A 19,325-nucleotide genomic window follows, 5' to 3' on the forward strand; every position below is an offset into this window, starting at 1 on the left:
CATAAGTTGAAGAAACTTTCCTTTTTCCTTCCAGAAGCAATATGAATACATCTGAATAGACTCAAGTAAATAAATAAATTATGTATAACCTTACCACAGAAGTAGAAGAGCAAAAGATAAAAGTTTGAATGTGTATTGTGTTTATATTACCTTGGGTGCCAGGCAGAAGATATTTTTAAAATGATAAACACATACACTACTTGACTCATACACACAGTCAGAAACTTTTAGAAGGAGAAAGATTCTGATTTTCCATGTTTGTCAATTTCCTTCACTTACACACTATCAATTTCAATTTACCTGTAGTGATATTGAACTTCATAGTGTGTAAAAATGTGTTAAAATGTACAGTAGCAAACTACTGTATAGAATTATATGCTATATATAATTCTATATTATTTATAAAGTTTACACTATTATATAGAATTTTACATCAACTGTTCAAAGAACATGTTGCCTTCAAGAGAAGTGGTGCTACCAGGGCCATGCCAGGGTATGGCCATGCCAGGTGACACTATCAATGTTGAGACCATACAATTTTGCATAGTGCTTCAGCAGAAATGGAATACTTAAAATGAAAAATATAAAAGCAAAATATTTCTGATAAGCTTCCTTTGCATATATCAATTGACCTATAATTCTAACATGTTGTGCTAAGCTAATTTACTATTTGAACTTTGAATGTGCTCATCAGAGCTGTGAATATTAATCAGTTACAATGACACCCCAAGTCATGTGATTTCACCTCTAAGTGCTACAACATGTACTGTGCCTTTCTTTTACCTTTTTAATTGTTTGTATTTATTTTCACTTAATAAAGAAAATGTTCACGTCTCTCTATAATTTTATACCATGAAATGGCATAAAATGTTCTGCCAGTATTTTAAAAATTGTTCATTTCTTTCAAATTCCTGGTGTTTTCTGCTACAGTATTATGATAATTAATATTATTGACCTTATTCCGATATACATTTAAGATGTAAGCAGTGATTATAAGAAAACTAGGAAAATATTTTTAAAGACTGTCTTTGCTACTAGTAATGTAACTCAATGTAGAAAGGTTTTCAAAAAATGTTCTTAGTATTCACATAATCCAAGCAATAGCACATTTAAACAATCCACAATTATATTTATTATGTATTATTCTGTTATTAAAATTGATACCAGCATATGGCTGGTGATATCATGAGTTACTGACCTGGGTAACACCAAACCTAGCAAGGCCACTGAGCAAAGATAATAGTGTGATGTTGTAAACAATTGAAAGCGTTTGCATATTTGCCATGTTTTATTTTGTAAAGTGTCTTATGATAACATAATTATCTGTATATGACTATAATACTTATTTGACAATGACTGTATTTAAGATTTAGCAAAAATTCTGAAAATTTAACCGTTGGCTCACAAGATGGTAAGAGCTAGCTTCAGGATACAGATGAATTCATCACTATAAATATACACAATAACAGACAGCCATCGAGCGGATTCTGGTTCTCAACACAAGTAAATAATGGAGAGTAACTCAGCAAAATAAGGGAACTCAAAATGCTCCAGCTTTTAGATTATACATGACAATATACTTCCTTTGTCTCATGTCTGATTTCCTTCAGATTGCTCATATCCTCTCGCTATAGATATTCTCCTCAGGTAAGTTATACTATTTCCAACATTTATTTACCAGTGGTAGTGGAGATTTCTAATAGTGCTTCTACATTCAAAAATCCTACTGAGTTCTAGTTGCAAGTGTATTATTCACCTACAGGGTAGCCAAACCAATCGCCCTGAGTTTGGCGAAGAGATAGGCTGATATACTATTTAGAAAATCCTCTGTATTTTTTTTCTCTGTACACTCAATGTTGCTTGGATCCATAATCAATGCTCATAGGAACATCAGCCAAGACACCAAATAACACATTGCTTTGGGTAAATCCGCAGCACAAGACCACTTTAAAGTGTTGAAAATCAAGGAAGTTAATTTGTGGACTAAGACGTGCCTGATCTAAGCTATGATATTTAAAATTTCTTCATATACATGTGAAAATTTCAAGTGTAAAGGGAAGAATGAAGAAGAGTCTATGCATATGACTTATGGTGCTGTTGAAGAACATTGAAAGAACAATGACTGCCAAAAGAACAAACAAGTGCTCCTTAAAAGGAAGAATGGCAAGACTTTGTCTCACATACTTTGGGATGTTATCAGGAGGGACAGGTTCCTGGAAAAGGACATCATGCTTGGTAAACATGGGGGGCAGAGATAAAACGAATGACCTCTACAAGATGAATTGACACAGTAGGGGGTGGAGCGAGAGAGATTGAAGAAGAGAAATGGAGGAGCAGGAAGAGGAGGAAAACAATAACAACAAAAATAAAACACAGTCAATTTGACTTCCATTCCCATAAATCATTTCATTTTTGTCATTTCAAAGTTCCATCTCTAGTGACAGAGTGTAGAATATAGATGAGAAACAATTTTTTCTTCCCCTACTAAGCATATAACAAACATTCAATAATTTTATATATCTAAATCATATAACTCTATATCTATCTATCTATCTGTCTATCTATCTATCTATCTATCTATCTATCTATCTATCTATCTATCTATCTATCTACTGAATTCCAGATAAGAAAAGTCACCCCAAAGAAGGCACCCAAAGTAATCCCACTATCATTAAGTTAATTTCCCATTCACAGCAACCCTCTGAGATAGAGATCTGCTACTTGGGATTTCCGAGAAGGTCAATCCTCATGGGAGCAGACTTGTGGTGTAGAATCATCAACCTTATAATTAGCAGCCCAATGCTCAACTCAAGGCACCACTACGGATACTTCAGGAAGAAAGACCAAACACAAAAGCCAAACTTCCTGCTATTGAGTCAATTACGACACAAATTGACCCCATAGAAGAGAACAGAACAGAACAGAAACACCCCATTGGATTTCTTAGGATATAAATATTTACAGCTCAGATTAGCTGCCCAACACCTAAGCAGTTATCTCCCTGTGGGAGAGAAATGCATTTCAGTATATTTAAGACATTGAGACATGATTAAGAGCCATGAGTACCAAACACAGGGGTAACTGAGCACTGAGAATGGAATAAATAATCAAAACAGGGCAAGTATATAATGGTTATTTTCAGATGTAGAAAATCAAGTATGACATTGATGGATATTATGAAATAGAGGAAAGTGAGCCCACAGATCTGGCTGAGAAATCTTAACAGAGACTCGAGTAAAAGAATTTGCAATAAATATGCTCCAGAATATTAGTAAAGAAAAGAAATGAGTTGTTCTGGGGTTACAACTATATAAATTCTTTTTATGTGTTCTCTCTTAGCCACCTTGTGTGTTAGAAATAAAGTATTTGAAATTATTCTCCAAATCTTCTGAGAGAAAAAAAATCCAACTGAAAAATAATGTTAGGGAGTAATTTTGTCTTTTTCATAGGTGGACTGCATATTGTTCACTTGAATCTATTTACTTGAACAGGAAAATTATTCATATATCTATCTATGTAGTTACGCATTGAAGGGTACAGAAGTCATATTAAAATAATTGAAAGAAGAAACAAATACTAATAAAGTGTATTAGAAAATAATCATTAAAAATGTTAATGCCAATTTTTTAATAACATTAAGGTATAGGCACTGAGGAAGCTGAGGCACAGGGAGATTGTTTGATGAATGGCATCGTGGTCTTTCAGACCTTAATTGGGCACCTGATCTTGCCCTGGCTTCACTTAGCCTACTCTGAAAATGGATCAATTTAGTGTACTTATTTGAAAAAGTTACTTTTTGTATGAAAATAAGACACATCCCTTGTCAGCAGTGTTTGTTCCTCTTATGCATATATTATATCACACTATATTATTCAGGATCCTTTTAATATTGTCTCCAAGGTGCATGAATAGAGATTAAGTCAACAGAATACAATTTCCTCCACTATTGAAAAGATAAAGAATGTTGGCATAACATAAAAACACCAGGCAAGCTTTTAATTTTAATCTGCAAAATAGAATGCTCTGTTGTGCTTTAACTTAGATTTATTGAACTTCATCTTAAAGAATTGCATTTTTGTTATTGTTCCTTGAAAAATTAATGATTCTCAAAATTCTCATCCTAATGTTTTCTTTCATATTCTAAAATAAATACTAAAAATAGTAATTATGTATTACCTATTGAAATAAGTCATGTGTTTATTCACAGTAAATAATTTAAAATAAAATTAAGAATATCTCTACATCTACAGGGTCAAAAGAGTCTGGGGTTAATGATGGGTATATTCAAATATATTTTGAGATGGAGACAGATGTGACATGTCCATAGAATTACAAACTGCCTGTCCAAAGTCCTCAGACTTAATAGGATGGACCTTTGCTCTTTTCCTTCGGCACAACACAACCTGGAGCCTCTCTGTTAGTATCTCTTCTGTAGGTGAAGTGAGGAAGGGTAGATAACTATTAATTTTACCGATGACCAATTTTAAAGATTTTACTCAGAATTTCTATGCACATTACAACCACACAACAGAACATTAATGTGTACTTTCATGCCTGAATTTAGTAAAATAAAATACCTTTAAGTCTAGATTTTTTAAGGTGAGAACAAATAAATAGAAAAAATGGCATAATCATTTTTAGAAGCTCTTCTGTTTTAAACAAAAGCAAAGAATATTACAAAACAGAATGGAAACATACACTTTCACATTACTTGGACAGAATGCCACACCTGTCTCCCCAAAGCAGCTGTTAGGCTCCTGTTGCCCACCTTTGTTACTAGTGAAGAGCCTTCACCACCAAGACTAGTTATTTTCAACTAGTTCATTCAAAATGAGCATTAAATCCTTTATTTGGGTTAACTTAATTTTGCTGTCTATCCTGAAAATATTATCTTCCTAATATCTCAATTCTCATGCTCCCTCTTTATTGTGAATACACAGAGAGTCAAAGCAATTATCTGGGAGATACCCAGACAGAACTCCTCCCTGGGAACATGCACCACTGGTGTTCAGCTTGTTCGGTCCCACTTCCGGGAATGTGTATTTGGAAGCTGGGTTGGTAACTGTAGAACTTTAAATGCAAATGATTCTCAAATGATCCACGAGTCACCTTCAAATATACTCATGAAACTAAACTCGTTTCCTCCATAATGATCTCTGGCTGTCAGTAAGATTGAAACAATTAGTCAACAAATGGAAATTCCCAAAGTCTGGAAAGTTTCTTAGCTTTATGGTGATAGTGGGAATTTAATTTGGAAGATATTTTTCTGATTTCAGTGGTTCTCAGATTTTATGCACATTAAAATCATGTGGGAGCTTTTTAAAACTACAGAAGCATTCAATCTATCATCAAACAATCTGATAGTATCAGTTTTAAACTCATTATTAGAGTTTAAAAAATATAACTAGGGTAAAAAATTACAAGCTTAAAAACATTTATCCATGCTTATAATGATATTTATACTGCAGAAAAATGTATCTCATACCAAATATGTGGTGGATATTGGAATATGACACAAACTATATTTTATTGATGTACATACTCATGGTATCTTACCTATGAACAGCTGTCAATAAGTGGAGTCTTGATGAATTTAAACCACTTAGCTCTTACCTGCTAGCTTATTATCTCCATTTACTTTCAAATCTGTCAAGGCAGCACAGTATTTGATTTTAGTTTTCAAAGCTGAAATAAAGTGTACCTTATTTTTTGCCATTGAATCTGGAATCTTAGCGTTAATTATCTTGGGTGGAAGTAACATCGGAGTTGGATTCGATGTGATTAGATTCAAAGGAGGAGGTTGATCACGGAAAACAGAGGTCAGGCAGAGCTGTACTGTCTCTTTCATAGCTTTGATCTGGGACTCCTAGGGAAAAACAGAGGGACAGCAAGTGTTTTACATGCGTTTACAGTCACCATGTCTCTGCTTCCTCTCCTCTTTTCCTTCAACCCACAATCATTACCCGAGCAAATTCATATCCATTTTCAAAATTATTTGCTTGAAGTACAAATTCCAACAGGAAACATCAAATAATACACAGTCAAATTAGTTAAAGTTCGTTTTCAGGAGTCTGACATATTTCAGGAAACATTTTGAATACTCAAATCATGGTATAACATATGTTTACCTCTTGAACTTCTGTGATTTCAATCAGATAATTTATTGTCAAGGTAATATATATTTGGTTGAATCTGAAGAAGAATACATTCTTCTGAAACCTAGCATATTTCTGTTATTATAATGTTACCACATTTTGTATCCTTCTATAAACAATGTAGGCTCTGATGTTGTTCTTATTAATCTATATATCAACTCAATATTGCCACTTATTGAGAAGAAAAAACTTGTCTACAATATAATTTTCATTTCTTCTGGACTGTGTCAAGTGATACGAGTTAATTTGAAATGATTGCAAATAATAATATTAACTTTCTTAAATTAGCATAGATTATCACTATTATCAACATATAAAACATTTCTCCTACAAGAAACACTTGGATCCGTTCAGACCTCTAAGCAACTGGCATTATCATTATCAAAGAAAATACGAGTCCAGACGTCTGCAGGAGTGAGTTTATGGTGTACACTACAAAGCAGACAGAGTTAACAGTATTAATTGTTCTAACTCCACATTCATATGAATAAAATGTTTAAAAAATTATATGTGAATAAAAGGCTGGACAGAAATAAAAGAATGTCAGGGTTTAAGAGTCACAGCTCAAGGGTTACATTAAGGATCTTAAAGTAGCCATTTGTGAACTGAAACTGCCTGCCCTCTACCCCCCGCCCCCACCCCCCACCCCCCGAACAAAAGCCTTATTTCTTACAGCAAAAAGATTTGCCAAAAGTCAAACCCAAAATCTTTTGGTAAAATTACATATCTAAATAACACCAATTGAAATTCCATTCTTAAACTGTGTCTTTTTGTTAAAGTTAGGGCATTCACTGGGAAGAAGTGAGATTCTAAAATTTGAAATCATGTTATATGGACATACAATCAGGAGGTTGTGCTAGTCAGTCCCTAAATTGTATTACTTCTGATATCAGAGCCAGTCCTCTTACCGTCACGTGATGAGATTAACTCATCTATACCTGATGAGATATTTAATAGGGCAGGGCCTAATACAGGTACCTTACTAGACATTTTTGAATTTACTACCAATTTTTTGCTACTAAACCTATAACTAGATTTAAGACCCAGAAAATTTCAAAAGGTTTAGTACAGCATATGATCTCTGAAGATGGACATTACACTCCAAAATAACTGCTTTATTTTTCTTATATTATAAAATCCCAGTATATTTTAATTTCACTTTCCCCAATCTTTTTGACACACCCTGACATGTACAACACCTCCCCACCCCCGAAATCCTGAATAATATCACGATATAGTCTTTAAGAGTGTGGGATAGTTTTACACGGAACACAAAGTTGGATTAGTCACAGTTTATTGATATGGGTCTAGTAAACACAGATTTATCATTTAAAGTTTCAGGTTGAGAGATTAGGAAAGGATTTAATAAATGCTAAATGGTTGATTTGCAGAAGGTTGGCTTGCCTAGGGGCCTACCCTAAATTTAGCTGAAATACCCAAACTCCTCTATTATACTGTCAAAAAGGTCTCCAAAGCCTTGGAAGCATTGTTAGTAGAGTGGGTTTATTAGGGCAGAACCACCGAGTCTCAGATGGCGCGCTCAGAAAAGACACTTTGCGTCAGAAAGGTTGGGAACACATTTTCAAATGCAGCCCTAGCATCCTTGAAGACTGTGATCGCTGTTGTATTGATGGATGGTCAGTCTGATTTGATCGTGAGAACAGTCCTAATTGAAGTAAGACACAGAACTACCATGAGACTGATTTAACCCTACTATAGGTGGTAGGGTCTCAAGTAGTAGTCCTTAATTTACCAAGATAAGGAGAGTGTGATTGCCTTAACAAGCAACAGATGAAAAGTAGTTATCAGAATATTGGATATGGCATTGGCCCCTTAGGCATAACACTCCAAGGGGAGAAATATAAGTAAATCTAATAAATATTTATTGAATTATTGAAGTGGGAAAAATCTAGGTCTAATGCATGGCAATCTAACTTGAATGCTAGAATAAAGTACTGTAGCCACTTACTCCATTCCCAGTCTTGAGCCAATGTACAGGTGCACAGTCTCTTTGGGGAAGGACCCATGTGCGCTGTGGAGTTTAATGCTCTTAATCTTTCTCCCAGAGTTTTCAAAGGGAATTTAGGTCTTTTACAAGAATGTGTTTTTATTGAGGAACAGACAGTGACCAGAAACTTCAGGGATAACTGGACATTGCCTATTGAATTGACACTAATTCTGAGAGGATCAAATTTCCTTGTGGCTCCACCTCTAAGAGTGGGGACACATGGTGTGACTTTATTAATGGAATCTTATCACAGGTCATCTCACAGCCAGCCTCGTGGGTCCCACAGACCATCCTCGAGGGATTTCCTCATGTCCACAATCCATAATAAGAATAGGCATACTCAACAACTGGCAGAAAACCCACCTTGGATCCCTGACATTTGGATTACAGGCCATTATATTAAGAACAACTAAGTGGAAGCCATTTAAACTGGCTTTGCATAGGACACTAGTAAACTGAAAGCAATACTGCATTCCTGGAAGACTTCAGATCTTAATGCCACTATCCAGACATTAATGCAGTGGGTAATGGTTCCCTTCATTTTCATGTAAACCCCTCCCCCAAATAGAGAACTAAGCTTGGAAAATGACAGGGGATTATCATGAATGGTCCAGATGATGACCCAATTAATTACAGCTGCTATTCCAGATGTAGTTTCATTGTGCATACATTATTGCATCTCCTGGTAACTTGTATTCAGCCATTGGCCTAGCCAGTGACTTGTTCTCAATTTCTGTTTATAATGATCACAGAAGCAATTTGCCTTCAGCTGGAACAGCCAACAATGCACTTCACTGTCCCATCTCAATCAACTCCTCAGTTTCTATGTCACGGGTCAGTTTGCAAGAACCTTGGCTGCCTTCCTGCTCACAAGATGCTGATTGGACCAGCAAAGAAGAAGGGATTTTTTACATCTTAGTAAGATGTGTGTGTGCTAGAAGCCAGGACACTGACTAGGCAAAACGTTTACCTCAGGAAATTTTCTAGGAGTCCAGTGACGTCGAGTAGGTTAAGACATGACTACCAAAGTGAATGCTAAGTAACTACATCCGGTCACATCCACAACAATAAAGGAAGCACATGGTCTGGAGCACATGCTTCAGTTTTGGTGGCAAGATACCCTTCATGTTAGCGTGCTACCCTACCCTCATTTTCAAATGACTTGAGAAGCTACTGGAGTTGAATGGGACCCAGAACCAAAGAAGGTTCAGTCTGCCGTGTGAACTGTCCCTACACTGTGGCCATGGATGGTCCAGCTGATCCAAATGTGACTGATGTGTAAGTAGGAGACAGAGTGGTGGTGTGAAGTTCTGGCAGGCTCTTATAGCACAAACCCTTTTTTGGGGAAAGTTCTGTCATCCATTGCAGATAAATACTCTCCTTTTGAGAAAAAGCTTTTGACAAGCCACTGGGACTTAGTGAAAATCGAATGCATAAATGTGGTCTACTAAGTTACCATGCAGTCTGAATTAATTTTCATGAACTGTAGGTTGCCTGACCCATAGATTTCAAAAGTTGGATGGGCAGAGACACTTCTTCATTAAGTGTAAATCATATGCATTTGATCAGGTTTGAGCATTGCCTGAAGGCCCAAGGACATTTCAAGAAGAAATGACACAAAAGCCCATGGTGTGCACTTCTGTAATGTTCGTGTCCCAGTCTGCACTGTGACTCTTGGGGGGTTCCTTATAACCAATTGACTTAGGAAGGGAAAACATGTAAAGCAGAAAGCACCTTAAAGTAGATAATAACAGTACTAATATACTCTGGGGGGAGCTCCCTCAGGGCAGTAGTGAAAAGACATTCTCCAAATGTACATAAATATGAATAATCTGACTCAAAATTCTGCACAGTTTGGTTGGAAGCAGAAGTAGCCAGATTTGTGAATATATATTGTTTCATAGGCTGTGTCTAAGGCTTGACTGGATTAGAGACTTTGAAGAACAATGATTGAAAAATTAGTGACAAGGAGGTATGGTAAAGAAGCATGCAGATAGACCACACTGAATAAATCAAAATATGATAACATTTTCTCATGTAAATTATCATCAGAATGTTACCTAGCATTGTAAGAATCAGGGTATAGTATAGTTTCTGTGGAAATCAGTCCTCCTTTCTGCTGCCATATGTGCAAAGTGGCCATGATGACTGGTACAGCATGAGTTTAGTAACATGAACTTGACTACAGCCCAATATTTCAGCAGCAGAGACCAACAGTGAGTCAACAAAACGGAATCTTCCTTAGGAAGAGAGTCAGCAACCAAGTGGCTGATTGATTACATTGTACTACTTCCACAATGGAAAGGGTAGCATTTTGTTCTTACAGGTATAGACACTTGCTTTATATGGATATGGATTTTCTTTCTCCATACATGATGCTTCTGCCAACATTCTCCTCCAGAGACTTAACAGAAAGCCTCTTTAATATCATCATAATATCCCACACAGAGTAGTTTCAGATCAAAGGACTCACTTGAGAGCAAATGAAGTGTTTCAATGCCTCATGCTGAAAGTATTCACTCATCTGACCAGGTTTCCTATCATCCTGAAAGAGCTGTCTTGATGGAATGCTGGGGCAGTTCTCTAAAACCACAATTATGATGTCTATTTAATGGTAATGCCTTGGCTTGCAGAATTGGAGTAATGTTCTCCAGGAGACTATATGTGTCTTAAACTGGCATGTGGTATTTAGTATTGTTTCTCCAATAACCAAGTTTCACAGGTCTGAGAACCAGAAAGTGGAAATAGGAGTGGCAATATTCACTATTGACTCTAGTGATGAACTTGCAAATATTTTTGGTATCCTCTCCTTGGGATCTTCGTTTGGTTGAGTTTTCTGGAGAAGTGAACCTAATTACACATAGGAATACAAGAGGAGCTTTTTATGAAGAAATGGCTCAGACTGTTGTAAAAGTGGGCAAGTCCAGTCTGGTTCAAATCTATGGCTGAATGTAAGCTGAAAACTTTACCTGAATTCTGTAATTGCAGGGCTGGTGGAAAATGAATCAAGAAGATGAAACAAGAAAAGCACAAACTGGTAAATGCACAGCTGAATGAGCTCAAAGTTAATTGAAACATGGAATAAAGATGTATTGATAATTATTGGGAATTGAAAATTACAAAGTTGGAAACAAAGAGGAAGAAACAGTAGTTGGAAAATATGGACTTGGCGATAGAAATAAACCTGGAGACTGTGAGAGATAATTTTGCAAGTAACATTTTTCAGAAACACAAAAGTGAAAATATTGGTGGACTTCATGAGGTAGAACAGAAATCCACTGACTATATCTCTTGGGAGAGGAAGAAGCTCAATATTAGCAGCTAAAAATGAGGCCTGAGGGTCTCTGTAAAAGACTATCAATTGTTCATATGCAAGCTAAGGTTGAAGTTAAAAAAATTCAAACAAGTACATTGTAGTCAAAATATGACCTTGACTATATCCTACCTACATTTTAAGAACATCTCAAATGACAGAAGACCTGATGAGCAGGGGATGTCATCAAAAACATCCACCAAACATGAAGAAAGCAAAAGGCTGTTAAAAATAAAAGATCAAAATGGATGTCAGAAGAGACTCTGAAACTTCCTTTTAATCTTAGAGTAGTGTATTGGACAGGGTTCTCTAGAGAGACAAACCAGATTGCTAGTAATATATATAAATATATTTATAAAGATAGATATATAATTCAAGAAATAAACAGTTAAATAATATAGATAGCTAATACAAGAAATTAACAGTTAAATTATCAAGCAGTGAGACACTAGCAGTCCTTCAAGGCTTGAGAGCTTCCAGTTGCCAGTCCCCTTCTACAGAGAGAGCTGGGCTATATATACCCAGGCAGCAAACAGCAAGGCAGGTCCCCAGCTGTCATCAACTGTCAGTCCCCAGCTCCAGAGATGAACATTCCAATCATGTGGGCTTAAAGGGACCTCAACTTACAGCGACACAGTCCACAGGCTAGGCATCCCACAGGTAGTGTACCCCTTTAAACTGAGGCACAGAACAACCAGGGTGATGTCAGCGAGCCATTTATCCCTCTGCCCTTCAGTTAATCCTACTTGTGTTTATCGGCCAGGCTGGCACTATAAACTATAGCAATCCACCCCTTGCCAGCCTGGCACCTGTACACAATTCTTTACCCATACATACTTATATAATTTCCAGATATTAATGAAATCACACTTTTACTTATCATAAATCATCTATCATACATATAAATGAAAACACACTGAGTCAAATTATATCTGATATAACATACTTGAACAAAGGAAATATACGCAATAATCACATGCAAAGAAAATACACTGACAATTACAAGCCTCACTTTTGCAATTGATCACGTGGTCATAATTGATAGGTAGAACTACCTTCTACTGCTACCCATTCTGTATTACCTTTGCCCTCAGCAAGCACCTCAGCTGGCTGTGGTTTTTGGCCTGGCGGGGTGACCCAGACCTTCATTCCTGAGGGGCCTGGGTCATTATAAGTCCTGTTAGGATTGGGTTGCTGCAACTTACCATTTACTTTAATAACAGGGCATGGTAACACTAAGAGTCAGCCTATGGGATCCCCTGGATTCCAGACAAATTCTTCTTTACCTCCATTATGTAGTACCAGTCCAATTTCTCCTTGGTAATCAGGAGCAATCACACCACTTAGTACAGTGACACTCTTCCTGACCTGTTGATCCAAAGGCATGAGAAGTCCAAAGTGACCAGGGGGCATTCTCAGCTGCCAGTTCAGTGGAATCCATGCATGCTGTGTTTCCAGGTGGGAGAGTTCCTTTCTTCGGGACCAGGACCTCCAGGCCTGAGGAACACAGGGTTGCTGGGACAGGAAGCAAAAATGCTGCAAGGGGATCAGTAGGAGTAATAGTGAGTGGAGCCACTCCAGCTTCCACCCCTTCATTCCTGGACCCATGAATTCTGGCTATTGGAGACACAGCATCATATATTGCCAGCTGGTTTAGAGCGTATACAGCTTCCTGGAGAACATTGCCCCAGCCCCGCAAGTTGTTGCCACCTAGTTGGCGCCGTAATTGTGTCTTTAGGAGCCCATTCCATCGTTCTATCAAGCCGGCAGCTTCAGGATGATGAGGAACATGATACGACCAGTGGATTCCATGGGAATGGGCCCATTGTCGCACTGTATTTGCTGTAAAGTGAGTTCCTTGATCTGAAGCAATGCTATGTGGGATACCATGCCGGTGGATGAGGCATTCTGTAAGTCCACGAATAGTAGCTTTGGCAGAAGCATCACGTGCAGGGAAGGCAAATCCATATCTAGAGTAGGTGTCTATTCCAGTAAGAGCAAAACGCTGTCCCCTCCATATGGAAGTGGTCCTATGTAATCAACCTGCCACCAAGTTGCTGGTTGATCTCCCCGAGGAATTGTCCCATATCTTGGACTTAATGTTGGATCCATTCTAACATACCAATTTCTCTAAGCTTTTGGATGTCTTCCTCTACAGTGTACCAAGGTAGGTCAGGTACTTCAAGTTGGTCTAATCTAGGCCATCTGGCAGTGCATGCTTCATTGAACCAACCAAATAAAGACTTAGATCCTTTTTTAAACTGTCTCACAGGCTAAAGTGGAGGGCTATCACAAAAGGGGAAGACCTATGATAAGATGGGTTGATACAGTGGCTGAAACAATGGGCTCGCACATAAGAACAATTGTGAGCACAATGCAGGACTAAGTGCTATTTTATTCTGTTGTACATAGTTGCTATGCATTGGAATTTATTTGACAGCAGCAAACAGCTTCCCTGCATCAAAGAAAGAAGCATATAGGTGTTCTAGCAACACTTGTGAGCATTTGTTCATGCCGGCTATTGTATTTGGAACTCATGATCTGGTCAAATGGTTCTGGTTGCCTGACTTGAGGTAGTATACTGCCATTTTGCCTAGAAATAATGCATTTCATTCACTTGCCAGAAATACTGCATTGCGTTCACCTCTGTTCCTTGTGAGACAGTACTGATCTTGAAGTATCAATATCTGTGATTAAGTGAATGGGAAGAAGCCCCCAGACTGAAGTCTGGCTCAAGACTTTCGAGCCTCTACAATTAGATGAGTGATTAGCCATTATCCTTAGGAAAAATGAATCTCTCTCTCTGTTCTCTCTCTTTCTCTCTCAGACTTCAAAAAGTTTGTTGAAAAATTCTGTTATCTCTTTTACTTTCATTTTCCCACAAACCTTTGAATCACTTGTGTATATGTGTGTGCGTGGTGTGTAAGTTTAGTTTGGTTTGCTGCTCTAGAGTACAGTTTCAGTCAGGATCGCAACTTAGATCCTTTCCAATATCTCACTCGCTCTAATGTGCTGTGTGATAATATGTCTGTTTCAGATGAAATTTTCGATTACTAGAATCCAATGCATGAAATCATTCTGTTAAGGTCATTTCCAGCAGAGGGAAGAGAGATGGAGCTGTAATGGAAGGAACTGGGAAACTATTAGCGATAGGGGAGCTATGTATTTCTTTCTTATTAACTCTGCTCTGCCATTTTATAAGGCAGAATTAGGACCTGCCAATAACAGGTGTTGAAAAGTGCTGGGAAGTGCAGATGGAGTCACTGAATGATGGTACATAAAAATGTTTTCAACTCACAATGGTTCTTTTTGATTTTTCTGAGTATTGGGTTTCTTGCACCCCATTTACCATATTATTTACTATTATTCAACCTGTTTGTTTCTCTCATATCAACCATTCTTATTTTGAAAAAGTATAATACTATGTACATATTACTTGATTTGTTTACAACTGTATATTCAGGACTTAGCATGATGAATAATCTTTTAAATAAATTACTTCAAAAATCTCGAAAAAATGTTTATATGCATGCCATGGAAATCATTTTATAATATTTCTATAAATTAAATAAAGAATTAATGGTTCAGATTTGTATTTTATTGGACTTACTATAGTTTTGGCTGACACTTCCCATTTCTCTCACAGTAGACAAGAAGTTGTAGCACTGAAACTTGTATCAGGAGTGAAGTAGGCCAAGTAACATTAAGCAATTTAAATAGGCTATTTTGCATATTACAATGAGATATTGTGAATAGATCTAATGGGGCAGGGTCAGACATATATTGACTAGGATCTGAAGCTTATGTGATTTTAAATGTTCTGATTCAGTCAGAGCCACCGTAATTAGCTTCACTTTACTCATATTTGGGTTCTTCTTATGACATTATATGTAGTATAAAAAGTTGGATCTGTAAGCCAAGCTATGCTGACCCTTCCCCCAGAAGAAGGCAATACAGAGGACAGCACTGAAGAGGTAGCCCTGGAGGGGGAGAGAGGCAGGTTTGTCCGGGCCACAAGGGAGCAAACTAAGAGGGACAGAGGGAGGGAAAGAAAGAGAGAAAAAGAGAGCCTCATCATGGCCCTCCAAGCCCTGGGCTGACATCCCTGCTCCGAGCAGCCAATGCTTAGAGAGGACTGTAGAGCCGGCCACACCCAGGAGACTCATGCTTTCACTGACCAACAGCGCTATAGGGAACAGTGCTGGAGACACTTGCGGAAAGTGTGCCTGCTCTGCCACATGCAAGGTGGGGTGAAACGCGAAAGGAGTGCAACTGGGCAGCCAGGGGAGCAAAACCAAGTCCCCAAGGAATCCTGAAAATAGACTTCTGATTTGGGGGACCACGGTTTGGCACAACATCAGACTTGATCAGAAAACATACATAAAGGTCAGCAGACAGACCTGGAACGATCTATTTCCCCCCCTTGTTTGGTTTGCTTGCTTGTTTCATTATGCTTTTTTGTTTTGTTTTTGTTTATCTTTCCCCTATGTCTATCTATATAAGATAGGCAAGATGAACAATCCTGAGTAGAAAATAACTGGCCCGGCAGTTCCAGGTTGTGTAGTCCGGGTAGACTAGAGAAACAAATTAATAGACACTCATATGTGTATAAGAAAGACCTTTATATATAAAAGCAATTGAATATTGAGAAAATATCCCAGGCCAGTCCAGATGAATTCCTTAAGTCTGATATTAGTCCATATGTCTGATACCAATCTATAAATTCTTCTTCAGACTCACAAAATACATGCAATGATGTCAAATGCTGGATGATCACAGGCCAGTGGGTGGAAAATCTTGTGGAACCAGTGGCAGTGGAAGCATCTCAGCACTGGCAGTGGAAGCATCTCGTGGCTCCTTCAGCTCCAGGGCCCTAGTGTAGCTCCATGTGTCTTCCCCATAGGAATGTCTCTCAGTGGGTAAGCATGTGTCCCACCTCCAGCGAGCTATTTATCTTCTTAGTGCCTCCAAATGTGGTCATCAAGCTGCTACCTGATTGACAGGATAAATAAACTCCACCTCTTCTTTCTTAATACTCTCAAATTGACAACAGATTATGTAACTACCACACTGGGGTTGGGAGACATGGGAGAGGAAGGAAGAGGCAGGGTGGGGGAGTGGGGAACCAATAAATTCAGAGCTAAGGGGGAAAACAAGAGACCTAAAATTGATGCTGGGTGGGGTTTGATCAAGACCAATGTATCTGAGAGGAAATACTGAAAGCCAAATGGAGAATGAGCGTGACAGTGGGATAGGAGGAAGATGAAAGGAAATTGAGGAAGGAAATAGGAGTCAAAAACTATTTGCAGAGGGATAGCTATAAGCATGTATACATGCCAATACATTCATTTACAATGAAAGGAATAGAGACCAATGTACATATAACCATATGTTAAGTATTAAGATAGCGGACTTTGGGTCTCTACTCTGGTCTCCCTTAACACAAGAACACTTTGTTCTGATAATCTAGCTCTCTTTGATACCTTCCTGACAAGATCACTGAAGACAAAATGGGTGCATAAATAAATGTGGTGAAGAGACTGGACAGTGCCCGGCAATCAAAAGATATAGCATCTGGGGTCTTAAAGACTTGATGTTAAGCAAGCAGCTATCTAGCAGGGAAGCAAATAAGCCCACTTAGAAGAAGCACACCAGCCTGTATGATCATGAGGTGTTGATGGGATCAGGTATCAGGTATCAAAATATCCAAAGCAAACAACTGTATCAAAGCGAACTAGGAGGATTGGCGTGGAGACCCAAAGCCCACAATTGGATATACCCCCACACAAGGGTTAAAAGGAAGTAATGGTTCAACAAAGGTACAATATAGCATTGATGAATCACACATCATTCTTCTAGTTCCTGAGAACTTCCTCCTCCCCACAACCAATCTTCCTCCCTACGCACCACTATGACCCAGTTATAACTTACAAATCTGGCTAGATTGGGGAACCCATTAGTACAGGTAAGACTGGGGTACACACACTGGGTAACATTCATTGGTACTAGATTGAGGAACACACATTGCTACAGATAAGAGCTCTCCACAGCTGGAATTCAGGACAGATGAACCTTTCAGACACAGTAGTGAGAGTAGAGATATCATGAGGTAGGGGGATAGTCGGGGAAAGGGAAGAGGGAGAAGAGGGAACTCCTCACAAGGTTGGATATATAGAACACCCCCTGCCCCCAAAGGGGTATGAATAATGGAAATGTGGGTGAAAGGAGACAATAGACAGTGTAAGATACAAAATAATAATAAAAATATATAATTGATCAAGGATTCACGAGCGTGGGAGAGTAGGAGATGGAGGGGAAATAAGATGAGCTTATACCAAAGGCTCAAGTAGAAAATGTTTTGGAAATAATGATGACAACATATGTACAAATATACTTGATATAATTGACTAATAGAAAGTATAAGAGCTGTAAAAGCCCCCAATAAAATTATTTTAAAAAAATAATAGATTTATTACTCCAAAATACAAATTCCTAATTGAGAATCTGGCAGAACTCAGATGCTGAAAAAGAGACAGTGAGCACCGCTAGGTTAATGGTTTGACATGTAATCTATACTTTCAGCAAGCACGGTTATGTCATCTGCATCTCTCAGATACTTACTGAGACTCTTTCCAATCCTCAGGTAGAGCACTTCTTCCTACAGGCCAACTTCTTGCACAATTGTTCAATGCAAAGAATAACCATGGTGAAAGAAACCATTTTGATGCACAGATTTTGTTATTTTAAAGCATGCAGTACCCCCTTTTTTGAAATTAGTGTTTCTTTGTCTATGTGCAGGTCTATGTGCAGAGCAAAACAATGCAATGTTCTGGAATGTACCTTCTCCACACGGTTATCCATGGTATTTTAAGATCCACACAGTCAAATGCCTTTGTCTAGTCATTAAAACACGGTAAACAGCTTTCTGGTATCCTCTGTTTTCAGACAATATTCATTCGTTGTCAGAAATGATATCCTTCCTTAATGTTCTCTTCTGAATCAACTGTATCACTGGCTGCTCCCTATTGATGTATTGCTCCAAGATTTAAAAAAAACAATGCTCTTCAGCAAAATTGTACTTTGAGGTGATACTAATAATACTGTTTGAAAATTACTGCATTCTTTTGGTTTACGTTGGGAATGGGAGCAAATATACACATTTGCCAGTTGGTTGCCAATATCTGTCTTCCAATCATCTCGGCACTGAGGCAGGAGCATCTCCCGCTCTGCCTCCATTAGCTGCAATGTGCACACGTTCTTGCAGTTAGCACCCCGCTGTGGAACCACTATGCCACCAGGGCTCTCAGGATTCTGGAAGACTTATTTTTACTAATGCTTTCAGTGAAGCTGGGACTTCGTCCTCCAATATCATCAGTTCTTGATCTTACACGGCCCCCTGAAATACTGCAATGTCGACCAAATCCTTTTTGGTTAAATGACTGTATATCCCTTCCACCTTCCCTAGTGCTGACAGAATTAAAGAATATTTTGTTTCAAACATACTTCAACATAACTTGATGCTTAAATTTTTATTAAGTTTTTTTTCAGCTTGAGAAATGCTGAATGTATTCTTATCTTTTAATGTTTCATCTCAAGGTCTTTATACTTTTCATTGTAAAATTTTACTTCTTCTACCACATGTTATTGAAAAAGGCATTTGTTATGAACAAATTGTTGGTCTTGAACAGTTCTATAATTTGATCTTCAGCTTCATTTCCATCCCTGAGATTATATTTTCCTATTACCCTTCCTTCATCTTAGTTTACAATTTTTGCATCTCAATTGCTAAAAATTACCAAAGGATCTTTATTGAACAGAAAGACCAGAATTCATTGGTAGAATCCTTCGA

The 19,325-nt window shown here is 37.9% G+C and overlaps 1 protein-coding gene across 1 annotated transcript in view; it reads right to left on the bottom strand.

The window, feature by feature from the left end:
- LUZP2 (leucine zipper protein 2) overlaps positions 1-19,325 on the bottom strand; it is a 297,788-nt gene that overhangs the window by 88,879 nt on the left and 189,584 nt on the right. The window contains exon 6 of the mRNA XM_075548401.1: positions 5,702-5,866. Coding sequence (XP_075404516.1) covers positions 5,702-5,866 — 165 coding nt within the window. The remainder of the gene's footprint in view (positions 1-5,701; positions 5,867-19,325) is intronic.

The sequence above is a fragment of the Tenrec ecaudatus genome, chromosome 4 (assembly GCF_050624435.1).
Source record: "Tenrec ecaudatus isolate mTenEca1 chromosome 4, mTenEca1.hap1, whole genome shotgun sequence".
Classification (NCBI taxonomy): domain Eukaryota; kingdom Metazoa; phylum Chordata; class Mammalia; order Afrosoricida; family Tenrecidae; genus Tenrec; species Tenrec ecaudatus.